At 51.4% G+C, this 27075-nt stretch overlaps 8 protein-coding genes across 8 annotated transcripts; 2 read left to right on the top strand and 6 right to left on the bottom strand.

Annotated features, from left to right (window-relative positions):
* Window positions 1–28: 28 nt before the first annotated feature.
* ACET3X_001500 (uncharacterized protein) lies at window positions 29–2091 on the bottom strand (the record flags this gene model as incomplete). The annotated part of the gene is made up of 2 exons (XM_069446798.1): window positions 29–1890; window positions 1938–2091. 2 exons carry the CDS (start codon window positions 2089–2091, stop codon window positions 29–31), a joined length of 2016 nt encoding a protein of 671 aa, XP_069311742.1.
* Window positions 2092–2836: 745 nt separating this feature from the next.
* ACET3X_001499 (uncharacterized protein) lies at window positions 2837–3964 on the bottom strand (the record flags this gene model as incomplete). The annotated part of the gene is made up of 4 exons (XM_069446797.1): window positions 2837–3138; window positions 3195–3421; window positions 3484–3808; window positions 3958–3964. The coding sequence occupies 4 exons, from the start codon at window positions 3962–3964 to the stop codon at window positions 2837–2839; spliced, it is 861 nt and encodes a 286-aa protein (XP_069311741.1).
* A 1359-nt stretch (window positions 3965–5323) lies between these two features.
* Window positions 5324–6451, bottom strand: ACET3X_001498 (uncharacterized protein; the record flags this gene model as incomplete). The annotated part of the gene is made up of 1 exon (XM_069446796.1): window positions 5324–6451. The coding sequence occupies one exon, from the start codon at window positions 6449–6451 to the stop codon at window positions 5324–5326; it is 1128 nt and encodes a 375-aa protein (XP_069311740.1).
* Window positions 6452–8337: 1886 nt separating this feature from the next.
* ACET3X_001497 (uncharacterized protein) lies at window positions 8338–9854 on the top strand. The gene is made up of 2 exons (XM_069446795.1): window positions 8338–9408; window positions 9461–9854. The coding sequence occupies exons 1-2, from the start codon at window positions 8656–8658 to the stop codon at window positions 9716–9718; spliced, it is 1011 nt and encodes a 336-aa protein (XP_069311739.1). The 5' UTR covers window positions 8338–8655; the 3' UTR covers window positions 9719–9854.
* Window positions 9855–13680: 3826 nt separating this feature from the next.
* On the bottom strand, window positions 13681–15160 carry ACET3X_001496 (uncharacterized protein; the record flags this gene model as incomplete). Its single annotated transcript, XM_069446794.1, has 5 exons — window positions 13681–13738; window positions 13789–14404; window positions 14452–14952; window positions 15005–15043; window positions 15127–15160. 5 exons carry the CDS (start codon window positions 15158–15160, stop codon window positions 13681–13683), a joined length of 1248 nt encoding a protein of 415 aa, XP_069311738.1.
* A 492-nt stretch (window positions 15161–15652) lies between these two features.
* Window positions 15653–18957, bottom strand: ACET3X_001495 (uncharacterized protein; the record flags this gene model as incomplete). The annotated part of the gene is made up of 3 exons (XM_069446793.1): window positions 15653–16576; window positions 16627–18747; window positions 18799–18957. The coding sequence occupies 3 exons, from the start codon at window positions 18955–18957 to the stop codon at window positions 15653–15655; spliced, it is 3204 nt and encodes a 1067-aa protein (XP_069311737.1).
* Window positions 18958–19535: 578 nt separating this feature from the next.
* On the top strand, window positions 19536–21949 carry ACET3X_001494 (uncharacterized protein; the record flags this gene model as incomplete). The annotated part of the gene is made up of 5 exons (XM_069446792.1): window positions 19536–19609; window positions 19665–19797; window positions 19848–20132; window positions 20185–20944; window positions 20991–21949. 5 exons carry the CDS (start codon window positions 19536–19538, stop codon window positions 21947–21949), a joined length of 2211 nt encoding a protein of 736 aa, XP_069311736.1.
* Window positions 21950–23705: 1756 nt separating this feature from the next.
* Window positions 23706–25317, bottom strand: ACET3X_001493 (uncharacterized protein; the record flags this gene model as incomplete). Its single annotated transcript, XM_069446791.1, has 2 exons — window positions 23706–24909; window positions 25139–25317. The coding sequence occupies 2 exons, from the start codon at window positions 25315–25317 to the stop codon at window positions 23706–23708; spliced, it is 1383 nt and encodes a 460-aa protein (XP_069311735.1).
* Between the last annotated feature and the right edge of the window lie 1758 nt (window positions 25318–27075).

The following is a 27075-nucleotide window of genomic DNA, read 5'->3' as shown; positions in this document are numbered from 1 at the left end:
GCGATTATTGTTCATTGTACATAGTTATTCAAGTCTTCTTGGCAAGAAGGTCAGCCTTTTTCGACCTCATGCTTTCGAAAAATCCCTGCATCATAGCCTGATCAATGCGATTGAACTCCCACCATCCTTCTTGGGCAGCGTCCGTCGTCCCTACGTACACCTCTCTTGGATGTAACCGAGCACATGGCCACAAGCCATAAGGACGAACGGACAATGTCGCTAGAAGTGGATACAACTCCTCCAGGATCAGGCTCGACAACACCTTCATCTCCCCCTTGTAACCAGGTGACAGGGTATCTATCAATTCCCGTGATAGCTGATCAAAGGTTCCGTCTACAAGTCGCACATGTCCGCCATTGCATCCAAACACAGGACCATATGGAGGCGGAGGCCGGACTTCTTCCTTCGTAGGCTCGGTATATGACGAATATGCCTGCTTGTCGACAACAAGGAAATCTTGAGTCCACATACGCCCGAGTGTTGGTAGCATGGTAAAGGTCTTCTTGAAATGTTGTTTAGCAGCTGCCACATCGCCTTCCGCAATACCGACTTCTCGTCCATCGATGATCATGATTCTATGCTTCTTGCTGATGCTGTCGAATCCTTCAATCCACTTTCCAGATCGTGCGACGTCTTGAAGAAACTTCGCCTGGAAGTTTGCCCATTGCTCATCGGTTTGATCGTAGGTTAGGCGGTAGCACACAAAGCCCCACGCATCCGGATTTCGTGTTTCGTTTCGTGGGTTCTTTGCGTAGAAGTCCATGCGCTCGCGTAGGATTGTGATCCAATGTTCCTGAGCGGGTAGTTTTGGTGATCCGCAGAGGGCTAGTCGAATCTCGTCGCGGTTTTTCTTTCCTTCTTCGTAGTGGCCGATAAGATTCTCAGTGTCGCGGAATCGGGCATGTGCTGGCTTCGTGAATTGCGTCATTGGATTGAGCAGTTCCTCCATTGACGGTTTCTTGGATGCTTCTTCGGCCGCAGCTTTGTCTTGCGCTTCGAGGATGGCTATCTGATGTTTGAAAGACTTTTCCGCCATCATCTTTCTCCATGTATCATGCCTCTGTGTTACTGGAAGATCATTGAAGGCGTTAGAGGCCGTATGCCCCTTGAAGCCCGTCATAGGAATGCCGATGGTGTAGTCGAGCCTGGTGAGCATGCCTCTGAGGTCTTGCACGCACTCGTAGTACTGCTTGCCTGCTTCGCCGATAGCTACTTCGTCGGCTCCAGCATCCTTAAGCGCGTCCTGATACTGTGCAAAGGCGCGTGCTTGGACCTCGTCTACGCGATCTACAATCCATCGATGCGTCCGTTCTGACATGTTTGTCATCAGGTCGTTCCAGTATTCTGCCCACATGCCGGCCAGATCAAGTTTCTCTTCGATGCCGTTCCTTTCGCGCCGACGGTTAGCTGCCTGCTCGAATTCGACATACTTATCAACCATCCAATTGAAAGCGCTACGTGTCCGGTTCTGAACTTCTTTGTGATTGAACCATTCGAATATGTAATTGACGTCTTTGATCAATTCGAAAAGATTCTTGTAGTTGATAGGATCGTCCATCTTACGCTCCAGCCAGCGGTCTCCGCTGATTGGCACCATGCCAAGCAAGAGCTTTGCTTTGAGAGGACGTAAACGTGCAAGGAAGCCGATATGTGGCGGGGATCCGAGCTCTCTGATCTCTTGTCTCATGAGCAGTGGGGCAATCCGATCCATACAACTGTAGTTCAGGTTGTTGTAGGGTGCTGGAGCCCATTGGCTGTATGGAGCATTCATAAGGCCCCATTCCTCCTGCGTTATAAGCGGAAAAGAAGGACGGCCACCACTGGGTCGAAGACCACCAGAAATGTAATCGCCAAACGACTGCACATGTCGCACCGTAACAAGGTCCTCCTCTGACGTCTATCAGCATAGAATCTCGAGGTTCTTGGGGGTACTGTACCATAAACGAGACCTAACAGTTGTTCGTGACTCCACGATGCATGGTCACCGAACCAATCTTTCATGTGCTTCTCCGCCGCATTGATATCCATCTTGCGTAGACTGTCCTCCATTGACTCCTTTTTTGTGGAAGCAGAAGAGGAAGAAGAAGCCATATTTCGTGTTGAGGCAAATGGTTGATAACGTATGGTCAGATGGTGTCTTTGTATATGTAGTAATGAAGACGGTAGTGGTGTAAAACAAGCTTTACCGCAACTGAGTGCGCGCCAGGCTACAGTACGGAAGGCGTATCGGGTCAAATTTATTGTGACCATCGGTTAGCAGTAGTCAAGGCACCAGGCGTCGACAGACTGGACGAGAAAGGGTTGTAGTCTCAGGGTGAATTCAAGGCGCGCCATCCTAGAACCAGAAGGGGAAGGCGTGAACGCCACCAATCTCCGCCACTAGGCAGCGATCTGGAAAAAGAACGTCGGAAACAACGGTCAAATCTCGATTATCTGCGCATCTCTTGACCCAATTGTCTTATCCCATGGAATTCATACTTCGATAAGCATTTCAGCGCTCAAAGATGCGATGTGACGCAGGCATGTGCTCGGCTCTGCAAACCGTCGAGTATGATCCAATGTAACAAGGCGGCCACGCAATAGCGTGTTGGAAGGAGAAACAGCGGGACATGAATGACGAAGAGAACAAGATGCACTAGGATGACACAGCGACAGCATAGCTTTCGTTATTCATGAGGTAGATGAGTCTTGTCATAGTGCGGGCCATTCGTCGTGTGAGACCCATATCTACCTCGGCATTGAGCCATCCTTGGCACAGTCATGTGACATGTCGCTTCCTGATGCTTGGATTTTGAGCTGTTCAGCTTCTGTTGACATCGTGACTCTTCCGGAGTTGCTACTGATCCGACGAGGACACAGCGGCATTTATCCCCATCTTACACGCAGGCCGCATGATGGCCTCCTCGCTCTCGTTTCCGATCTCCGTAAGACCCACGACTCCGTATTTCCTATTACTGATTGACTTGTTGCATATTCCGCCCAAAGATCCCATCTCGAACTGTCCACTATGCGACCGATCGTACTGTGCACGACGTCTACTGCTGGAACTTTTCTCATGACTTCCTGCGCTGTTCCAAATTTTCGGAAGGTATGTCTTGAGAAGGACTTTGAAAGTGGACGCTGTACTGCAAATGATGGCTATGAACATTTCTGATCAGCATTGGAAAAACGAAAGTAACAAGGAAAGGACACACCTGCGTATATCTCGATACTGCACCAATTCAGCGAATCTGCCATGTAATACCAAATGTCTGCTTCGTTGGAAAGAAAGAGCACATAGTGAAACCGTACGCAACCAGCAGCCACTGCGACTAGTCCTACACAGAGGATGGCGCATAGAGCGATCTTTTGACTTCGTGGCATCTGTAATCTCCAGACGATGAAGAGTGGTAGGATGTACATTGCGAAGTCTTGGATGACGCTGTGAAACAAAGAAGTCAGCATACTCATATTAACGAAGTCATCAGGTTGCGTGGCACCTACTTCATGATGCCATTAATGTTGAAGAACACCTGTTGTGTATTTTGCTTCAAGCACTTCTCCGGATTTTCGGCCTGGCCAACAGGATCCCAAAATAGGGACGGTGGTGTGCAAACGAACAGTAATACAAAGAATGTTACTATCGAGAGCGCAGCCACCCATGCCATCAGAAAGTATACAATCCACTTTGTGCGCCGCCGGGGGTCTAATCTTAGGTAAAACACCAGGATGCTGAACTTGACTAGACAAGTTGCTACAACGTACAACAGACGTGTAGCAAGGTTCGCTTTCAGCATGGATGTAAGTTCCTCGCTGGGAATGTCGAGCGCTAGTCGATAGTCAGTTGCTGACCGGCTGAGTGAATCTACTCCAATTACTTACTATGCATACCCACACCGTACCAACCGCCTACCAATGGGAAAATTAGCTAATCTTGAGCTCACTAGCCAGAGTAATGGTGCCAATGAGGAGACTTACAAACCATGTTGGCAATAGAAAGCGAGATGGTGAAAAATGCACCAGATAGCATCAGATCTAGATTCCATAGTGTCAGCGGGACTCCTGTGGGAGGTTGTTGTGGAATTGAACTTACAGTCGTCGATGGCTAAGCTTAATCGCATCAAGCGTACACGCACACAGATGCGTAAAACAACTATGACGGTTGTTATCACAATGAAAGAGATGCCGACCGCGAACAACGAAGCTTGCTTAGTGCCAGCAGCTAACCCTCGAGGCTGTATCTGGTATGACACCCCTCGTAGTACACACATGTTCGACATGTTCGTGTGCATGGACATGGACGACTGAAAAGAAAAACGCTTGATTTCAGAGCAAATGAAAATGCCTGAAGAGTTGGGACACGAGCTACGTCTATTAGGTCATTCGGGGGTACCGACTGTGCCTCAAAGGCTAGAAAACGAAACAGTCGATCATAACGTCTACTGTAAATTGTCTTGCCGTGTCGACCCAACTCAACGGTTCTGATCGTTGATACACTCGCTTGTATCTTAGTATATGTCAACAACGCGCAGCCACCAAAAGCTTGGGGTAGATTCTTTTCATCTCTGAATTCTACTCTATTCCGTGGTATGTAACCAGCCCTCGGCAGTCAGTAAGTTCAAGGTTGAGGGACTAACGCAAAGCTCAGCATATGTATACTTCATAACGATGCATAAATCTCGTCAAAGTACTTACTTGATAGCGTAGTTCCTCCGTGCCCCACGCCGTAGCCAAATCCTTCGCAAGGAGCCTGCCGCTTCGGATCGCATATGGCACCAATGGGATGACGGGCCGGGACTGGGGAGGAGAGAGAAGAGGAGTGCGGAAATGCCGTCACAACCAAGGTTTGCCGGTACACTGTACCGGTGATCGTATCACCTTTCCATTGATGGACGAGCCCCGGCAGGGATATTGGCTAAGACTGTCTTCTCTCCAATGGCAGATGTTTTGTAGGTCTGAATCAAAATTCATCTGCCGACGTTTAACGGGTCCGATTCATGCAATAGCTCCACATCATAGCTCTTCCAAATGATTGGAAACGTAGTGTCCTGGTGTCCGCATGGTGTATGGTACGGCTCTAACGAGCCGATGATGCCGAAGGCTCAAGAACAATGTTTTGTTTGACAGACACGAACCCTGTTAGGAGATCAAGACTTTGGAACTACAGACTTATATGTGAATCCCGACGCTAGGGTAACGCCCCGATAGAATACCACATTAGGGTTAGTCGTGGTTTCTGGGGCCAGATATTGTTCACAGTGTCCGACTCTGAGCGCCTTCAATCGCCCAACACAGTACAGACTCTGGAGAAATGAACATCGAAAGCAGTGCATCGACTAAAAACTCACTTCTTGGCCCCAATGCAGCTCTCCATCGTCACCATTCGCCTATTCTCCTTGAGAGCGACTAATTCGGCCCGGAAATCCTTCTTCCAAGTATTTTGCAGTCTCTTTGGCTCCCAGCCCAACAGCTTGCGTGCTTGCACCGCTTTCGTAGCCTTATGCCCGCCCCAGCCACGTTCTGCGATATCGCGACGGCCCGCGGTGAGCTTGTCCGCGATCTCCTGTAGGGGTACGAGCCTGACCTCTTTCTCTTTAGGTGTATCGTCACGCGGTAAGGTACCGTCTGCGAAGGCTGCGTCTAAACACCCCTGGTTGATCTCCTTAATGAGGGTGCGGCCGACTGCTGCAAACATGATGCCGCTCCTGCCAGATGGAAGGTAACCGACACCCCGATCATCGCGCTCAAGGATTGTGCGTACGAGAAGGACGTAGATATCCGCAAGATCAACGACGTGAACCCAATCGAAGTTTGCAGTTTCGTTGAGTTTCCAACCGTAACCATGTTGTACAACGTACATCATGATCAAAGGAATGACAAGACCTTGACGGTTGAATAGGCCAGTGCCTTCGCCGAAGATGCAAGGTGTGTTGACACTGATTGCCTGTACACCAGTGGCGGCAGCAGCTTCCAAGACGCCGACTTCAGTTGTGCGCTGCGAATATGGCTCTACCTCATCGAGCGCCCCCATGAAGTCGAGGATCCTATCACGGTCTGTTTCATCATTCCACTCGCGTATCGGCCGTGGAGGTTGCGTTAAAGGACGATCGGACAGGTTCGTACAACCGGATATATGCAACATCCACGGGACAGATTTGCCGGCATTGATTCTGCGTGCGAGACCATTCACAAACGCAATAGCGCCTTCAGGAATGAAACCAGAGCCAGTATTGATGACGATATCGTACCTCGAGGCTGTGTCTTCGATGAAAGCTATGTCTTCCAGGCCAGACCATTTGATAGTATTGATGCGAGATCCGTACGCGTGTCTGAGTTTTACAGCTTGCGCTTCGTCGCGAATGAGGAGATCGAAGGTGAGACCTTTGATGCTTGGTGCGGTACTAGCTATGAGTTGAGAGAGTACAGTGCCGCCAACGTACCCAGTAGCACCTGTGATAAGAATTCTGCTCATGGTACAATCGAGAGGGTCCTGGTCTGATTGTGGAAAGAATCTCGATTATACAGAATGTTAGATAGAGGTCTCTCCGTCGCTCTAGTCGAAATAGCCTTCTCACGGCGTCTGACCCTTGTGCCCGGATTATAGTGGGACTCCAGGTGTAGATGCGAGCTTGGCCTTGTATCGAATATATGCATCAGGAAAGGAATGCGTGGTCGCTGAACAACTGTGGGGCCGAGGAGGCAGTACCAACGCGTCTATCCAGTCAATAGCGTAGCACTGACTCGATGAGAAATGCATTGGCCATCGACGCTTTCCCCCTCATGCGATATTTCCACACGCCGATTACTGCCTTTGCTAAACCCCAGTCGGGGTCTGCTCATCCTCTAACATAACATCGGTCCATATCAATGCCTGGCCAATTTCGAATGGAGCAATCATACTGACTGGCAGTATTGACCAACGTAGGAGCAGCTGCGACAAGGGAAATCGAGTTTTCCGTAATTCGCATGATTTGCAACCCTGTATTTCATCCTTCGAAATGGAAGCAAGCTGTACCGTATCTGGCAACGTCTCCACAATCACCAGGAAGGACGCAGCTATGCGGCGCAGTAAGAGCGGTCAAATCGCAGGTCGAATACAGGTGATAACGCACAGCCGTTGCTGGAATGACATGAAATCCAAAGTCGTGAATCATATGCCTTGGAAGAAGGGGGTCAACGGCCGGAGATGGCAGAACACGATCGCGTCGCGACCAAGGATCTGTTGTATCATGCCTGGTGAGATGGCTTCGATCGACTGAACTTGTTGCGTTGCCGTGGTCGCATGACGGAAGGGGGTGGATTCGGCGCAGAACCTCTGTGAGTAGGAACAGACAGGATTGAGTGATTTACCGTGTGGTTGGGCAGTGGGGCAGACCGCCGTAGGTCTGTGCACAGCTCACATGTTATCCGGTGGGGATGAACACAGCGAGGTTCAGCTATGTCTCGAATCAAGCAGGATGGCGCAGTATGAACAGCGATTTATGCTGTTCAGATGGATTTGGTCGCGTGTAAAAGGAATGAGCCTTGCATACCACGATGTGTGTTGCCAGCTTTCGCACTTCTGAGCTCGTCCACCAATGGAAGCGCGATATGCAATTTCTGTATACCCTAATAGGTGATATTTTTATCCGGTCAATCCTGCGACTGAATCAACAAAAGAGAGAAAGAAATCGACGCCAGATGGGCCTGCACGTAGACCGCTAGTAAGCTTATACCGTTCGAAACCTCGACTCATTTGTTGTCTTTGACAATGGAAAGTTTGCGTTGACGTTGTGCGTTTGAGATGCGTCCACAAACGAGATGTTTAGAGTTCCTCGACAGGCGTGAAAAGAAAGACGGGGCTTGGTCTGGCCAGCTCTGCAAAGAATTCGTCTATGATGGGATGGCTACCGCAGCTCTTTGTGCCCACTTCCATATACTTCTTACTTCTTTCCTGCTGTGCGCCCTTTTACAAGCGGCACAAAGCGAAGCGAGAATCAAACTTCTCGTCTTCGTATACACAAACTCTATAGTAACGTGATTAGCAGCTCCGCAGCCAGAAACGTGTGACCTGACATGTCGTGAAGATTGGCAGGTCCGAATTGTGTACGCGCTCGTTGCGCGTGAATGTTCACGTAACACTGCAAGCCGAGACACATTCCGATTTCTGGTCATAGTCGCAGATGTTGTTTGGGAAAGGAGGGGTGTGTGAAAGAAATATGGTCAGACCGACAATGAGACGGGAGACAGTCGCCACCGGACAGCCATATCCGAGGTGCTAGGCGACGTCTTAGCGCCCACGCTCTTCCCGCAGACTAACCCAATCTATATGAGTTCGTCAGCAGCTTCCGCATCCTCGTCGTTACTTATGCTTACCATTGTAGTTTGTCGCCAATATCATTTATTTTTGAAGATGCGGCGATGGGAACAGAGGCCTCGAAACACCTGCCAGCCTCGTCAGAGGCTGAGGGGCTCGCCATACCTGCCGTCTTTTCCGAATCCCACCGTCATCGGCACTCACATCCGAACCGATTCACCATCATTGCCTTGCCAAGCCGGTGACAGTGTTCAACGTCATATGCATTAGGGACATTTCTTTTACCAGTCTCGCTTTCAGTCGCATGATGGGGATTTCTCAGATCTCCCTGTGTACCAAAGCCTGGTTCAACTTTTCACACCAAATCGTCCTGACGTGTAATGTCTGGCATCAACATCACAAACGAGCGGCAATCCTACCGAGCCGTCTTCTCCCTCGATGTTATCACGGCAGCTGGTGCCTTGATACTCCTTATTCTGGCATCCAGACCTACATTTAAGAGGATTAAGCAACGACGCTTCACCACGCCAGGCAACGAGAACAGTGCTCGTGATGGTCCACTAAAGACGACTCTGGGGACATACCTCTTCCTCTGGCCAGCACTTCTCTGTCTCTTCGTCGCCTATGTATGTCGCTTCGTATCCGATCTCCTCAAGACGAGTGGAACAATCGATTACAACAGCGACCTAGGTTGGAATGGTCGTCGCGCCTACACCCTCACAGGGAGCGAATACTCGTCCAGTATATCGGCGCTTACCTTCACTACAACCCTCGCCACCATATTCTTCACCGTTCTGCTCAATGGCGGGGTCTGGATTCACTCCAGTCATGTTCAGGAAAACAGCACTGGTATTACCACACCGAAGACCATGTCGCGTATCTGGAATACTTTCATCATGCTCGTCATGTTGGGTACCGGTGTCGCAGCTTGGGGCTTGGGTATGAAAGCAAGAGATATCAGTACTGGTAGTGCCGGCCCGGACGCACTGTTGTCCTGGTCAAACGTTCTGAGCCACGACCGTGCGACGAGGATAACATACATTGTACACGAGGCTATTGTTGTTGCAGCTAGTTTGAGTGTCTCGGTTGAGGTGTTACGGGAGTACGGGACAACGAGCAAGAATGCTCATGGTGTAATTCTATTACTTCAGTAGAATACCTGGTTCTGGCACTAACTTTCTACAGTCACCCGAACGAAACGACCTCGCTCGTTTTGCCTTTGTCATTGTGCCGCTCATTTGGCTTCGCGACATCTTTATAATCTATGACATCATTCTTCTTTACGTTGACACGGCAGGATGGTCGAACAACGCTGTTCTGGCTACGACGTTCTTGCTCGTCATCTGCAGGCAATTTGCTAATTTGGCCATCCTGGGTATGGTACTTTGGGGTGCTTGGAGGATGGGGCGAAGTGTCAGTCTGTTTGGAGGAAGTTATGTCTGAGCAAAATGATCGATGGCACGATTGCCGCGTCTAGGAATATGACACAGCGCATACAGTAATGATCGCGTCTTTCGTGTATAGGTGGAAATGTAAGATACGCATATGCAGTGCATGCAAGCGATAAAGTGAACAGTCATCAGGATAACCTGGATCGTTTAGCTGTGTTGCGTTTGATCAAGCTACGCTACTATTTCCGGAACTGATGGAACCGTAATGAACAACGCGTGATCTTAAACAACGAATTTGGGCCCGCAGATGTCGAATTGTAGGTAAAAGACAAAATTATCATGAGCCGTTGAGACTTTCACCAGATCGCTGGATTCGACTGTGTGACAAAACAGCCATCGGCACTTCAGCAGTCCTGACTGTCACGAGATATTCTACACAAAGCACTTCTACTAACAGGCAAACTAATCAGCCATCATGACAGACACGGACATGATCAACCCAGAATACCAGCTTACGGACGGTAAAATCGTACCAAAAAGTCAGCCTAGGTACTTTGACCACCGATACGGCCGTCCAGACCGAAACAGAAGAGTGCAACCAGCCTCAAAGGGATGGCGACATATGGCAAGAACGCCAAAACGCTCTCGAGACAAGTCTCACCACCAGTAGCCCACACCCGAATCTCGCATGCGAGTGTGCTCGCTGAATCTCAACACACCACTTGGATCGATTTGGCCGAAGCCTGTGTCTTGAAAATGTGGAAGAACTGCTGCAATCCATGTGCGCAGAGATTGTGCGTCGCGCTCATGTCTCAAACTCGAATTTTACTCCTAAATTTGATCCTACCTACCCTAAATACACAGCCCTGGCTAGATGATCAAAATGATTGGACACTGCCACTACTCTCCGCTTTGTACTACCATCACACTTTCTGAGCTCATGTGAGGATAACATTAGAGCGAATGCGTTGGTAACGGCAGTGCGCAAGAGAGTTAGAGCAGGAGGTTAGGTACTGCGAGCGAGCTGCGAGAAGCATGCCTTGAGGCTAGCGAACGATGTGAGCGGCAGTGACGGTGGCGCTGCGGATATTGCGATTAGAATTGGCTCAGTTACAGTAAACGTAGACGAGAATAAAGCCCGATTATGGGATCATGCTGAAGTGGAGAGATATAGGCGAGCGAGGACCATGAAGGAGTCATACAGAGCTCAGGCTGAGACCTAAAATACTTTGAAGGTCGCCGAACGTGGAAACAGTGTTGTGGAAACGTGGAACTCAAAAGGTAGGAGGTCTGGGCAGCGTTCGATTTCCTCCGTGGAGGCAGTCGTTGGCTCGGATTATACCTAACTCTGACTACATAAAACTTGCGTATATGAGTAGCAAACCTGGAAATATTTGGTTGTTCCTTGTGAGGACGTATCCGATGCGTGCTAGGTTTCTGTGTTCCTATGGTATGAATGGTGTCCACCCACGGAAAGACAGCGAATAGAGCAGAGGAAGTGACTGGTGATCTAGCCCGACCTAGCGATTACAACCATGTTTAAAGACCAACCTTAAGTTTTAGAATTAATTACCTGTAGTATATATTCAGTTGTCGCAGATGCTGGTTCGTTGAATCCAATCATTCCACATCCGTATCTTGTCGCCAAATCACAATGCCTCCAAAGGAGGATGGACCCAACGAACCCAAGGCCACGAGCAAACGCAAAGATGAAGACGATGATGATGAAACTCAAAAGCCAACAAGGTCATACAAACGGATTGCGCCTGCCCCGCCGAAGCGCAGGAGGAATCCTTACGGTGCAACTGCTCAGGTTCAACAGCGTACTCCTGGATATGGTCCGACTTCAAGGCCTTACAGTCTTCCCACTGGTTCTAGTCCAGCGATAAAACAAGAAGCATCTGATTCTCCATCAGTTGCACGTCCGATGGGGTGCTTCGAAAGACAAAACGAGCAAACGGCACGAGAGCGTATTTCGAATCTGCGTCGAGCGGGAAATACTAGGCCTGTCATGGTCTCGCCAGAAACGACAGGCCCTCAACCACTACCAATAAGCCACAACGGTGGAGGCTCTGGAGTTCCTACCGTTTGGTATCCTCGGTATGACGGTATGTTTCAGAATTCTACGACGCACGAACAAAGACGATTTCAGAGTGGGCTTCCAAGTACCCTCTCTATCAATTCGGGTAGTAGTTTCAATGGCGGAGACTCCAGTTGGATGGCTGACATGGCCATGACGAATCCACCACTCTTGCCTACTGCTGGCCCTATGCAAAACACCTACCAGAGCGCTGTACATGCCCCAAACACAATCATTTCCCCAGGTAATGCTCCTGTCTCCCTCTCGGGCGGCTACAATGGGGACAATGACCTACATCTCCTGCTATCGACAGATGAAGTCCCGCGGGAGTACAACGTCGCAACGCCAGTAGACTCTGCCCATAGGGTTGAAGATACTTGGAAGAATGGCGTGGAATTTGACTTCAAGAACACCCTACCTCATATACCGGAACAATGGCCGCAACCTCTGTCCCAAGCTCAGGGCACCGACCTTCACCAGGAAGCAATATACGGCCCGCAGCCACCGGCATATGCCCAACCAGGTGCTTCATCCTACGTATATGGCTCCTCTCAACAACAGCAGCAATTCTGGCCGACGCCAGCCCATGCCAATGGCTACTCTTCGGCCCAGCAGCAGCCCTGGCCGTCTTCAAGCTACGCCGTCGGCCACTCTCCTGCACCGCAGCAAGCCTGGTGCTTGCCACACCAAACATGCAATCCTCCACAACCGCGGACAGTATCATCACTCATGTCGCCCTACAACGCCATGCCTCTGCAACCACAGCAGCAACAGCAACAATTCGGATACGCATCTCCCTACGCCCACCACCTACAGCCACAGCATCAACTAGCTGCGCCGAATGCTCATGGGCACCAATTCTCGTTTGCGCAGCCCATGCAGTTCAACAACGTTGTGGGCAACAATATCATGGTCAACCATGCCCCCTCTTCATCTTCGTTGCCGCAGAATTTCGCAACTCCCAACGGCGGACAAGAGAACGCTCAGCAACAGCTGGACCTCGGCATGGCGGAGAAAGAGATAGGCGAGAGGGTAGACACGAGAGAGATAGGAGAGGCAGAAGAGGCAGAAGAGGCAGAAGAGGCAGAAGAGGCAGAAGAGGCAGAAGAGGCAGAAGAGGCAGAAGAGGCAGAAGAGGCAGAAGAGGCAGAAGAGGCAGAAGAGGCAGAAGAGGCAGAAGAGGCAGAAGAGGCAGAAGAGGCAGAAGAGGCAGAAGAGACAGTAAAGATGTAATAGACGTAAGGGATGTGAAGTATATAAGAAACGTAAGAGATATAAGAAATATAAGAGACATAACCTTGAAAGAAATCCAAGAGATACAAAAGACAGCAGCGACATGAGAGACGGAACCGGCGGAAAAAGACAAGAGAACTTCTTGCAATGCTACAAAGGAGTGACGGCTGGTACGTTATAAATAGGCACACATGCGACGAGGCAGAGAGCGAAAGAGAGCAAGAGAGTGGGAAATGCAAGACCGGAGGTGAATGGTACCGATGCCGACTTCGGAACGGTTCGGGATGGGGACAGCCGCCTCCCGTGGATAGCGTCGACCCACAGGTATATGGACCGCTAGTCGGCCAATGAAGATGGCTGAAAGTCTCTGGCGATATACAGCTATATACTGTGAAGCAAGGTGTTTGAGGAACACACCTTTGCCGCGATATAATACAATCCAATCTAACAGCGCTGTAATCAGTAAAAAGTCTCCCAAGTTCTATCCCTTATGCATGTGCAAATGTCCAACACTGTGGTATGATTTTAGTATTGGTATCTATGTCATCTCATCGTTGCTTCTCAGATCTAGGTCTTCCCTTGACATGACCATGTCAATATCTAGCCCAAGGAGACGCCCAAGTTTTCTGGTCATGGACTGTCTCCCGATGAAGCCACCTCCTCCAGTACGCCAACGTGGTACGCATGTCATCGGTCGCCTTCTAAGCCCTAGACATGTTCTCGCCCTCCTCGGCCTTCTGGAGACCGTACTTCTTGAGACTATGATGTCATTAGAAAAAGCCTTATATTCGAGAGAGACGTGGACTAACCGGATGCTCTGGATGGCAATAAAGCCAGTGGTATCCATTGGGCTGAAGTTGTCCAAAGTATCCATGGACGCCTCCTCCTCAGAGTACAGCTTCTCAGTCTGGCTGGACCTGCCCAGGACGTAGGCATTGCCCTTGTACAGCTTCATCCTGACCTCACCGTTGACCCGGCGCTGGGAGAACAGCAGACTATTCTCGATGAACTCGCGTTCAGGAGAGAAGTACATGCCGTTGTAGAGCTGGTAGCTCCAGTTGTGCGAGACGAACTGGTCGCGCAGGTTGCGCACCTGTGCGTCCATGACGAGACCCTCGAGATCGAGATGGGCGAGGCGGAGGATGGTCATGGCGGGAGAGTCGTAGCAGCCGCGGGACTTGAGGCCGATGAAACGGTTCTCGACAATGTCGATGCGACCGATGCCGTGAGTGAAACCAAGCTTGTTGAGCGCAACGAAGAGCTCGACAGAGTCGGTGTATGTCTTCTCTGGGGTAACGACCTTGACGGGAATACCCTTCTCGAAGTAGACGGTGATGTCGGTGGGTTCGTTGGGTGCGTTGAGAGGGGAGTCGGTCATGGTCCACATGTCGTCTGGGGGAGACATGTCGGGATCCTCGAGGATACCTGACTTGTTAGTCGCACGAACGCAGTTTCTGGGTGTATCGCCATACCAGCTTCGTAGCTGCAGTGAGCCAAGTTGGCGTCCATAGACCAGGGCTTCGCCTTGGTGGAGGTAACGGGGATACCATGCTTCTCGGCATAGTCGAGAAGATCTTGCCTGCCCTTGAAGCGGTCGCAGAACTCAGGCAGCCTCCATGGCGCAATGACCTTGATGTTGGGCTGGAGTGTGTAGAAAGCCAGCTCGAAGCGGACTTGGTCGTTGCCCTTGCCGGTGCAGCCGTGCGAGACGAAGCCGCAGCCTTCTTGTTGCGCAACGCGGATTTGTGCGCGGGCGATGACTGGGCGGGCCAGCGAGGTGCCGAGGAGGTAGCGGCCTTCGTACGAGGCGTTGCACTGGACAGCGCGGAAGCAGAGCTCCTCGACGAATTCCTTCTGGAGGTCGAGAATGACCATCTTCTTCGCGCCAATCTTGAGCGCCTTCTTCTCTACCTCGTCCCAGGGCTCTTCCTGGCCAACATTGGCGAGGAAGCACACGACCTCATAGCCCTCCTCTTTGTCTGCGCGTTAGCTTGTGCATCGTCTCTGGATGCTGTTCTGACGTACCGATGAGCCATTTCAGGATCGTGGAGGTGTCGAGGCCGCCTAATGACTCAGGTTAGTCTTGTCTGTTCAAATGCGACGAGAGCAATTGGTCATGCAATAGCCAATTGCAGAGGAAAACCCACCAGAGTAGGCAAGGCAAACGCGTCCCTTTGACATATTTGCAGTTTTGAAGTTATAGAAAGTGAAGGTAAATGAGAAAAAGTGAGTAGGAAGAGTTAATTAAGGAGGGGTTGTAGCGTCTGGGGAACGCCGTGCGGAGGTCACTTACTTGCTTATCTTATCGCTCAAAAAAAAGTTCGGCGCTCATCAATCCTGCGGGCCGATCATCGGTCTGAGTCAAACTCACCATGACGAGGCATCTCAACTTCACGACATCTGTTTTGACTCAATTGGATAGCAAATTTGATGAACCGCATCTAACCGCGCCAAATTCGAATGCATGGCGCAAGAGAGGCTTGTTGAGGAATAATATTCAAGTGGTATATATCCCAACGCCAAGTATGCAATGCTCTATCCCAGAACACATAATGTCGTAAGCCTCAACAAGGTATGAATAGAGAGGCCGTCATGAACCCAAATGAGTTTTCGCTATTCAAAACTCAAACACGCATGGTCACCCAAAAGACCGGTCATGTCAAGGACATTGTCCTAAAACGCGCCACCGGCAACCCTTTCTCGTTCGTAGAAAACAATATAGGCCTTCTCGTTCTGCAAACGGTTGTGTGGCGGGAGATTCCCCGGATCAAAATCTGTAATCTTGTCGTCGTTGAACGACCTCCAGCATCCTCTCGATTTATCCTTGACGAACGCGATGTAATGTCCGCTTCCAAGCGTAGCGCCAATGTGCCAGATCACAGCGTAGGCGTTATACACGTAAGGTCCGTTCATGGTGGGGTCACTCTTGACACCCGCGAGCTGTGCTGGTCCATCTCGGGCTTTCTCCGACACGTAGCGCTCTTGCTCGGGGGTCATGGGTGGTTCGACAAAGGGTCCCATGTCTAGTCGTTGGAGGGGGAAATTAACGGGCGTCCGGACCTTCCGGGCACTCTCAGTGCGAGAAGCACTGAAGCGTTTGAAGTGGATGACGAGCGTGTCGGGTGCGCGGGTGATGGTGATCTTCTTCACAGCTTCACGGTCTTTCTTGCAGCGAGGGCAACGCCATAGCTCGTCTCCTGCTAGTCGCTCCGGCGCACAGTACGAGCTTAGGCATTGGCGCAAATCGCATTCTCCGTCCCGAGGAATCTCTACGCTGATGCTCCAGAAGGCTTCGTATGTTGTGCTCGTCACACCGCATGTCTGGCATGTAAGTTGCGAAGCGTGTTGACCGGCGAATAGACCGCCAATGACGGACATGTCCCTATGTTGGTATCTCCGCCACTCAATCATTGCTGAGTACTGACGGGGGAATCTCTCTCGCGTCAGCTCTTCCGCATCCGAGAGTGGCTTGAGTGGTGGTTTGTTCCACGTTAAATTCAAGTCTTCGTGCATGTAGTCCAGAACGAATTCGAGGAATTCTTTGGCGTCTTGCTGCTCGTCGATGCCCCATTGCGAGTTGAAATGACCACATATACGCTACTCAAAATTAGCCATGCTTATGCTCTACCTCCACACTCGAAACTTACCCTGAACGTGCTGGGGCGCACGGATCCGACATCGCCTTTGTACAGATTCGACAGCAGGGTCGCGTACGCCTCTGGTAGGATACCCTTGGTTCCCTTCCAATTGTCTCGCTGGAGATCTCGCTGGTATCGTCCGGTGAGAAATAGGTCTGAAAGTAACAAATGTCCACTAAGACACTGCACCACAGAGTTCATGTAGCATGTGACGCCAAAGTTCAGCAGTCCAGTCCGATGCAGTCTCAAATTACTGAATTGAGGCTGCCCGTTGTAGACAACATCGCGATTCTGTTGCTGTCGCTCGTGCACGCCACTATAGCTGACTCGAGGTACAGAGGGCGGTGGCCGCGAAGGTGCAACAGGTATGGCAGGCGCGACGTATTGATTGGTCGATTGGAATTTGGACGGGTACATCATGGACGACTGCTCGGCTTCAACATCGGGATAACGACGCAGGAACTCTTCCGTTGAGCGATAAAATGGCGACGAAGGCTCTTCTTCTTCCTCGCCTTCTGCTGGAGGTACTTTGACTGCAGCACGCCCTTTTCGAGCTTCCTCCAGCCATTGTTGCTGTTCTTCTTGATCCATAGGCACGTACTCGCGTCTTGATCTTCTCTGCGTACTGTTTCTCGCAATGTGGCTAGCGGCGGGTGATCGTCGAATAGCCCGAGCTCTGGTTGGACCAGCAGCCATTGCTGCAGCGGTCGAGGACATTTTCAAAGCTTGTGGGCCGACCAGATCTACCCAAGCATCAAGCCCACCTTTGAGGAGGACCGGGGGACGCTTGAGTGGTTTGTCGGCGTTGAACTCGTGTAAAGTGTCAAATAACCGCTTCAAAGCCACCTCGCTGTCGGATCGGTTGTGTCTATGCATGAAGTCAATGTTCTTGGTTGACTCGTCATAATACACGACTACGTCGAAGTCGGCCCGCCTATCGAACATGTCCTGTTCGTCGTCTGGCGATATAATTAGACGGTCTTGAAGCTGTTCGGCCGAGTCGCCGTCACGCAGTGTCAGAGGCTCTATGCACATGATGTTGCGCACGAAAACATGTCCAGCGTCGTAGTCTGTCCTATCCCGCACGTCGATGGTGAGTACGTTGTACATGCGGTAGTAGTCGTACAGCATGCTGGCGTCAATCTCAAGTTCCACCGTCTTGCTGACAGACTTTGTTCTACCGTTGGCATCGCGAAGACTTTGCTGTGCAGGAAAGTACGAGTTCGGTGCGCTGTTGGCATTGGGCGCATAGCTCGATGCGCTGGATGAAGCAAGTGAGTTTGTACGTCCTCCCGTCCCATTCAAGCTCCTGGGCGTACTCCGAGGGGCGTTGATGCTCGAGGGGCCTGAGATGTTCCGTGCTGGACTATAGGTGGGACTGGGCTCCTTTGGTAGGGAAGCTGCGAATTGTGTGTCTAAAGGTAATTTTGGTGGTGGCGGCGGCATCGAGAGCGGCGGAGGAGGCATGCCTCGGGGACCCATGATCCGATTTGTAGATTGGTAGTCTGCAGGTGACGGCATTTTGACAGACAAATCCTGGCTGGAGCGGGCGGACGATGTGTCAATTGCGGGACCAGAACCTCTAAGGTTTGCGAACCGTTGGGCGAGATCATTGACTCCGTTGACTGACGACAAACTCTGGTGCACAGCCCGGCCATGCAGCGATTGCGGCTTCGGTTGCACAACCGGCTTCCTTCTTGAAGAATCCAGAGAAGCCGCAGGCGAGGCTCGACCGCTTGGAAGTTCGGTGGGAACTTCAGGAAGCATCAACTCGTCGTCTTTGCGCAATGCAATCATTCCATTTCGGTTGCTTGGCGTTGTAGCGGGCGGGACGGAAGTAGTCCTATGATGGGCGCCATTCCTTTTGTTATCGTTCTTGATGATGTCCTTGATGCGCACGAACCGCTCTTCGCTCGCCTTGATCTCCTTCAAGAGGTCGTTGAAGTCGCGGTGGAGCTGGTTCCGACCACCGTTGATCTTGTCGTAGTAGTCGCGGTGTGTGGGGATCAGTTCGGCGACGATTTGGTATGCGACAATGTATTCCCAGTAAGCGCCAGCGGGCGAGCGGTTGTTGAGCATCGTCTTGGCCGAGTTGAAATGTCCTCTGGCCCTATCCAGAAGGAGCTTGATCTACGTCTTGTCAGCGGCCGTCGCATAAGGAGGCGTGTCTTTGATGTGTACCGAATGGTGTCTCAGCGACTCGGCCGTGTCTGTTGCGGAGGCTATGATTTCGGCAATGGGCGGAAATGGGCCTACAGCGCCTCTGGAGTCGCCAGCGCCATCGCCGCTCCTCCATCCATCTGCGCCGACGCCGTGGTCGCCATTGGTGTAGCCGTTCATGATGGTGGTGGTGGTGGTGTTGGCGGGCAGAGGTCCTGAGGGCGGCCGAGGGGCAGCCGCACTCATAAACGCACTGTAGACGGCGGGCAGGCGTGCATGTTCGAGAGGGTCCAAGCAAGGCGCACTGGGACGTGGTCGTGGTCGCGGTCGTGGGTCGTGGCCGTAATCGAATACGTGTGCGCAGAGAGGCAGTGTCGACTGGGGATGCGGGGCGGGTTGGGTATCAGGCGATTGGGCACAGCGAGGTGTAGTCGGGCAGTCGTTCTGCAGCGGCGGCAGGAACAATTTCCGCGAGAGTTGGGTGCCCTGGAGTGAAAGTGTCGGGCGTGTATGGCATTCCGCTGCAGGCAGGGCTGGAGCATGTGTCGGTCGATGCGGCTCATAGCCGCCGTCCGGCGTCATCGCCAAGACCCTGACCTCGGACAGCTTGCTACCTAACCTCGACTGCTACCATCACTGCGCGCGCCATATCTCGCCGAAACCCCTGCGCTATTCCGAGGTCGAGGCCGGCATCTGACCATACTCCTGTACCTTTGACACTCTAGAAATTGAACCCCAGCTGGGAACGCCTCAACACCATGGCGGGCTGGTTCGGGTCCTCGACCACCAGCGCGCTCGACGAGCAGATCGAGCGCGCCACATCTTCGAGCCTGTACGAGCCTTCTGACGATGTGCGCAGCTCCAGTACACATGCTGATAGATACCAGAGAGGACATGCCCCTCAATCTCGAGATATCCGATGTTATTCGATCCAAGACAGTGCAGCCTAGGGACGCCATGCGCGCATTGAAGAAGAGGATAGGCAACAAGAACCCAAACGTCCAACTTGCCACTCTGAATGTACGGCATGAATTCTGCAAACAACATAGATTCATGCTAACCCGCCATAGCTTACCGACACGTGTGTCAAGAACGGCGGCGCTCACTTTATCCAAGAGATTGCTTCACGCGAGTTCCTCGACAACATGACTTCCCTCCTGAAGGCACCTCCGTCCGTCGCACCCAATAACGATGTCAAGAACAAGATGCTCGAGCTGATACAATCATGGGCGACTGCTGCCCAAGGGCGCCACAACCTGAGCTACATCAACGAGGTATACCACACTCTGCAGCGCGAAGGCTACCACTTTCCCCCAAAGGAGAACATCTCCAGCAGTATGCTGGATAGTAGTGCGGTAAGTGGCCTCCACGTGTCCCAGTCACCCTCAGCAACTAACACTCAGGCAGCCCCCAGAGTGGACCGACTCCGACGTTTGCATGCGATGCCGTACGCCCTTTACCTTTACGAACCGAAAGCACCACTGTCGCAACTGCGGAAACGTCTTCTGTGGCGCGTGTTCGAGCAAAAGCATTCCACTACCCCATCTCGGCATCATGGACCCTGTGCGAGTCGACGATGGCTGCCATGCAAAGATCACCGAGAGATCGCGAGGAACGCCGCTTCCAAGAGTCTTCGATACGCCCAAACCACAAAGAACGCTATATCAGGGCTCGATGGAGCCGCGTAATGCGCGCGTTGAGGACAGCTTCGATGCAGACTTGAAGCGCGCGCTCGAGATGAGTTTGGACGAAGCCAAGGGCAATAGTTCCTCTGGCTTTGTGCCGCAGGCGCAGTTGCAGCAGTCCAAGTCGACCAATGGAACATCGAAAAAGCAGCCCGAGGAGGAGGAAGATGCCGACTTGGCTGCCGCTATCGCGGCCTCTTTGGCAGACATGGAGGAACAAAAGAAGAAATACGCCACGACCTTCCGGGAACAGGCTTCTAACGCGAGCGGATCAGTACCTTTTGTTGCGCCCAAAAACGACTACGAGTTGACACCGGTTGAGGCGGAGAATATTAATCTGTTCTCTACATTGGTGGATAGATTACAACACCAAGCCCCTGGCACTATTCTCAGAGAGCCACAAATTCAGGAGCTGTACGAGAGTATTGGAAAACTGAGACCAAAACTTGCGCGCACCTACGGCGAGACTATGAGCAAGCATGGTATGTGGCTTTCCCCTGGCTGCCTGAGCGTCGCTAACAAGAACAGACACACTGCTCGATCTACACGCCAAGCTGTCCACCGTTGTCCGATATTACGACCGCATGCTCGAGGAAAGACTGTCGAGTACATACAACCAGGCTAACGCTATGTACGGCCTCCCTGCCTCGACACAACGGCCAGCATCCAATCTATACCCTAGCATACAGCAGTCAGGAGCGCCAGATGGGTCTGGAGAGAACTACTACACAGGAAACGCAGGCCCTTCGAGTGCTTACGGTCAACCCCAATCGCAATACGGTGGCGGCTACCAAGCTCCATATCCCAACTTTGACAAGCGCCCACAGTCGTACGCTCCGCCTCAAGACCAATATCAACAACCATCCCAACCATACCCCAACCTTGCGCAACCGCCGCCGAATACTTCGTATCCAAATCCATCCTCGCCACAGCTGCAGCGCCAAGTATCGAATCAGCAATACCCCTTACAACAGTCCTCTGCATACCCACCACAAGCACCTCCATCCGACGCCGAAAGCGCGAGCTTCTACTACGGCGAAAACGCCGCAGCACAAACATCTCAACCTTCGCAGCAACAGCAACCCTCTTCTCCACAAGCATACGCTCGTGCCCCGCCACAGCAAGCACCCGTTTCGCCACCCGCACAACCTACTACTGCGTGGCAGAACCCGCCGTACCCCAGACAAGATCAGCCACAGGCTTCCCAGCAGGCGCCGCAACAGGCACCGCCACAGCAGCAGCAGCAGCAACAACAGCAGCAGCAGCAACCGCAGGCTCCGCAGGCTCCGCAGCAGGCAGCTCCGCCTCCACAACAGTACTGGCAACAACAGCAACAAGCGCCTCAGCAAGCTCCACAGTCTTCGGCATGGCAAGCGGCGCCTTATGCGACAGGGGGGTATGGACCAGAGAGTTTTCCATCTGCGCCGCAGAATCAGTTGCCCGCTCAGCAGCCGAAGGTTGTTGATGAGCCTTTGATCGATCTATAAATGAGTAAACTGGATCTCTTCCAGGCGCAAAGGTTTGCTTCAAGGACATTTTTAGTAGGTTCCGGGTTATGCGCTTCGTAATGGGACGGCGCAATTGATTGCCCTCGAAAAGGTCGGCGGTAGGATTGTTCGTTGGAGGGTTGACATCGTTTACAAGGCATGTACATATTAACATAATCTCAAATGTCACATTGGTGTAACACCAACCTTGGGTCGGCTTTAGCAACCAATACTCGTGTATCAACGGATATAGTTTTGACCATTCATGTCTTGAGTACATTATACTTGCAAACCCATCTGAATCGATAAGTGTCTTATCGCGCCAGTGTCGCCCATTCAAATTTCCAGCCCACATCTCTTCAATGCCTTCAAAGCGTGATCCTCACACACACTCCTTACCCATCTAACCTCCATCCCACTCTCTTCCACAGCCCCCAACACAAAGTTGTCCAGCTCCACGTACCCCCAATGCGGCGCTTCAAGCCTCACGATAGCCCAGCTACTGTAACACAACAACGGCGCCCTTGGCATGCGCATGTCCGGTTGCGGCCGACCATCTTGCCTACCCTCTGCTTTCGGCCCTGGTTTAAGATAATAATCTATCCCACTGACCCGTGTACCTTTTGCTCGTAACATCTGTCCATCCGGCCAGAATGGTAGTAGCATCTCACAAGGAGATAGTGCTCCTACCAACAGAGGAAAGCTTGGCCCGGATTTGGGCCGATTCTGCTCATTGCTGGCGGTTGACGTCCGAGACCTTTGCGTGACGGGGTTGTAGGACCGTGTTGAGATACCATAGCTCATTCTGTTTTCTGCTAGGATGTTGATGAGACGCGTCACTTCTGGTTGTTCCGGGTGAGGAATCAAGAACTCGAAATACGCTCTACTTTTTGTTTGTTGCCAGAGCGGAATAGTGAGGTACGGGAACGTAGCAGTCAGGTTCCAGGTTTGCATACAGGTGGTTGAGACGCCACCGTCGTTGATACGGAGTGGGATGACGCCTCGCTCTAGTAGTAGTTTTAGTGCCCACCGCTGCGGAATTTTGAATCTCGCCTGTATTGTCGAGATGTGCTCGGTGCGGAACGGCGTATGCTGGGGTACGATCTCAGTTTCCTGGGCCAGGGCGATGAGCCCGTACAGTGTAGACCAGTTTTTCGTTAACCAGGGCTCTTGCCATGCTTCTGCTAGTTCTCGTTCTTCCTGTTGTGTTGTTGAAATTTTGAGACGGCGGCCGTGTGTGAAATGGTGGATGACAATGATGGAGACGAAGAGGAAAAGAAGGGGGAACTTGCTGGGTTTACTGGAGTTGTAGGGTGTCACGGTGGGTTGGTGATCCAATACGTGATCTGATCCGATTACCACGGATGTAGTTGCTCTTGTGACAACGGCTGTGATTGTCGAAGTTGTGGGCATCGTTGCTGTGTCATTCGTACGATCCCCACTATACAGTACGTGTGTAAAACGTCCAGCCAGTGAAGCCTTCTAGTAAGTTTCAATTTTGTAACAAAGTTTCCGAGTTGATTGCGTAGCCTTTGTACACTAGCAGTCTGGCCTTTTAGTCAATAAAGCATGAGTTTTCGTGACCGGATCTGGAATGTTGCATCGCTTTGTTCACTTGGTAAGGGGTATGCTGCCAGTACATCTTGACTCTCTACTTCCAAGATGACAATGAACATACAAACCCAATTTCCCATGCATTATAGATTGAGAGGTCATCTGGTATCAAGTTTGATAGAGTTTGACAATATGTCGTGATCTAGATGAAAGCTGGCTCCAAGCGTTGTTTCATCCATGCCCCTATCTCTTGTAATCGTGTGTTCATTTCTACATCCGCATCTGGCTGGGTCCAAAGACCTACGCCTTCGTAAGAATTCACTTCCACACGCCCTTCGGCAATGTCTTCGTATTGCTTCTTCTCTGCAATATCGTGCCATCTCGACCGGCCAGAATGCGATCTCAGAATCTGACGCGCGATGCTGCGTCGCAACATCTTGACCAGCTCGTGTGTGGTATCAGACAATGGACTCTGCAGACCCGTAGTGATGTTCCATACTGGTAGGCTTAGTGGTCTGATACCGGCTGGGGGATAGTTTCGCGCATATGCACGACATCTGCTCAATACGGGTGTTGCTGGCGGGGCTTTGACTGCGTCTTCGAACGTAGCGTAGTGGTTGAGGGCCATCTGAATCTCAGGGTCGAGCAGTTCATCGGGTTGCAGCGACGCGAAGATGTCGTCTTGTGGTGGGAAGGTCAATTGTGCATGGGGAGAACGGAAGAAGTGGATGGGGGAAGCAAATCGATCGAAATAGTCTTGTGGCTTCCTGAAGAGCTTGTCACGCTCTTCCAACAAAGTCCAGGCAGGTATTATTGTGTTTTGTCTGTTAGCCTGCCATGATGTCGGGGGTGGTGTTTTTGAGTAACGTTTCTTAGGGCGCTTGCGTTCAGTTTGCAGATTTTCTACAGCTTCACGAATCGCTAACGATCCCGCCAGGTCTTCATCGGCAGGAAGTTGGGTTTCGTCGCCATACTGAGGCTCTGGGAGATCTTCGGGCTGTATGACCGGAAGCTCGTCGGGAAATACCCAATCTACGATTGGGTTGTTGACGGCTGCAGCACCAATTCGGCTCTCTTTGGAACAGCACTCTGTCAGGGCCAGCATGGTTGCCAAGGAACCGCCTACAAGTTCTCCGCATACACCAAGCCGGGCGTCATAGGGTCGCGAGAATTCGTCGATAAGCAAATGCTCGCAGACCCAGTCATAACCGAGCAAGACATCATGACAAGGTGCAGGGTATGGGTGCACGGATGATGCGCGGTAGTTGATACGGACAACGGTCGCGGTGCTTGACTCTTGCAGTGTTGTTATTACGCGCTCGTCTTCATTCGAGCTTTTCTTCACCACCGGACCTGGAGGTAGGTAGAATAGAATCGGAGCTGAAGATTTTGGCGCCCGGAACACGCTGTAGAAGCTTTGTTAGCATGTAAACGATAGGCCAAGATGGTGCCCAGAAGTTACGATGTCAAGCGGCTCGCTTAGAGCGGGGCATGGTGTTGGATTGTGGAGGAATCGGGTGGTGTGAGGTCATCGCACAGCATCGCGGAGGTTTATCCGGGCAAATGCAACGACGAGAACACAAGAAGAAGCGAGCAACAACGTCATGCGGAGGGAGGAATGGGAGGCAGACTTACTCGACTGTGATGGAGCCATTCGACCGAGACGGGACCTCGACCCGTTCACATCGTGGTGGAGCGCTGACGGCCGAGTAAGGACGTGCGAGAAGAGCACACGAACCAGAGCGAAGGCCAAGATGTGGTAGTCTGGGCGATGATAGGGCAGTAGAAGCCTTTATCCAGGAGTATCGCAGCATCAACGTGGAGCATGCAAGCGATGGTGGGCACAGTGTAGTCACAAGGCACAATGCGGGCAAGGCGAGCAAGAGGAAGAAGAGACCTCAGTTCGCTTAGGAGGATGTCGCTTCCTTATTCGGACGCGGCAGGCGGTAGCCGCCCTAAGGGGAGAACGTGCCACAGGCGCAAGCAAAGCGCATTATTAAGTAGCTCTAGCCTTATACAATAATAAATATTTTTAAAAGCAGACTACTTATTATAGTTCTAAGAGTAATAGTTAGAGATAAGAGAGATAAATATAAGAGAAACTATAGCTCTAAAAATTACTATATGAGAACTATTTCTAAAAAAAAAATTATATTCTATCATCGGAGCCTCTAGATTAGATTGTTCTATTGTCTTTTCTTCTAGAAATGCTAAATCAATCTCTAGCCTGCGTTGCCAGGGTCTCTTAAGCTGAGATTCAACAATAACGCCGCAACGCGGTACGTTTCCGCCACATCATCTCCAATTATCGCAAGCCTCATCAGTTAATCAAACCACAGCATCAGTTTGGCGCAACAAAATGAGCTCCCAGCAAATATCGACCTCCGCCTCTCCACTATTGCATTGGCTTGTTCCAATGCTGCACGGGCAAGGTCGTTGTAAATCCGAGTTTTCTAGTCTGACCTCTAGGGATAGGGACAAACACTTTGCTGCCGGGGCCGAGCGATTCAGTGAACTCAGTGCTCATGTCGAGGCTGAGTGCCCAGGTGTGTCTGCAATTTTAATGCTTATGGGGGCGCGAGTGCGTTCTTTGGTTACTGCCACAGATCCCGGCGCAGTCACCGAGGCTTTCACGACTCGAACATCGTCAGCAGGCTTAGGTAAGAACCTCGCCGCCTTTTCAGCTGTCCTTGGTGCAGCTCCATTGTTGAAGACGCTGTTCTGTCGTCCTATAAGTCTGATGTTTCATTTCCCACATTGACGAGTCGGCTCGATAATACCTAGGTAGTGCCATTGGCATACTTGAGCAGAAGGCCACCACATCCATCAAGAAACACGAAACGCGCAGTTCCCATCTTTCTAATACCACGGATCATCTTGCCTCCAACGGCGTCGCAAACTTCTCTGTAACAGCTCTGGACCATGTAGCTGCTTCCGAGATTCAAGAGAGCACAAGCAGGCTGATTGAAGAAGGGGACTTAACGATTGGAGCGCAACCCGGTTCATGCGGCTGTACGACCGCTGAGGGGCGATTTTCGCATCTATTTTTGGTGTACATGTAAGCTGGGCCCTGTGCAACGGCAATAGATGCGACGCTAGAAAGCACGCTTAGGTACTGTGCACCGACTACTCTGGAGTTTCTGTGAATGTGACATTACTGAGTCAAAGCTTGAAATGATCTCGTGTGTCTCTTTTTGCAGAGTAGAGTGCACTACTTCATACTTCACAACTGAACGTCTGAGACTCTCGAGCCCGAAATGTTCTTTGGAGGAAGATTAATCCTATCAACAGGGGCCGAGTACGTGGTCTTCAGAGGACTACGCAGACCTCGTCGCTCCTTCGTTGCGCTTGCAGCTATGGAACCAACTGCATAGTCAGCACTGCTCTCCAACGGCGCAGCATAGTTGTCCATAGACCATTAACGTTATAGGGGCATGGATTACTGTTATATAGTATTCGTTTGGACGGGCACGGAACGCCAGACTCTGTCGATCGGGTAGATTTTAGCCAAAATCCCACGAAAGTTGGCAAATCAGGGTGACTTCGCATGTTACTGCTGTCGGCTAGGTAGT

Source organism: Alternaria dauci, chromosome 1, assembly GCF_042100115.1.
Source record: "Alternaria dauci strain A2016 chromosome 1, whole genome shotgun sequence".
Taxonomy (NCBI): Eukaryota; Fungi; Ascomycota; class Dothideomycetes; order Pleosporales; family Pleosporaceae; genus Alternaria; species Alternaria dauci.
This window is presented reverse-complemented; position numbering and strand designations above follow the sequence as displayed.

What these genes read in the sequence shown, in the direction of transcription:
- ACET3X_001497 (XM_069446795.1), top strand. Translation starts at nt 8,656, where the DNA reads ATGTCTGGCATCAACATCACAAACGAGCGGCAATCCTACCGAGCCGTC. An exon ending in CGAGCAAGAATGCTCATGGT is followed by an intron (nt 9,409 to 9,460) that starts GTAATTCTATTA and finishes AACTTTCTACAG; the next exon opens with TCACCCGAACGAAACGACCT.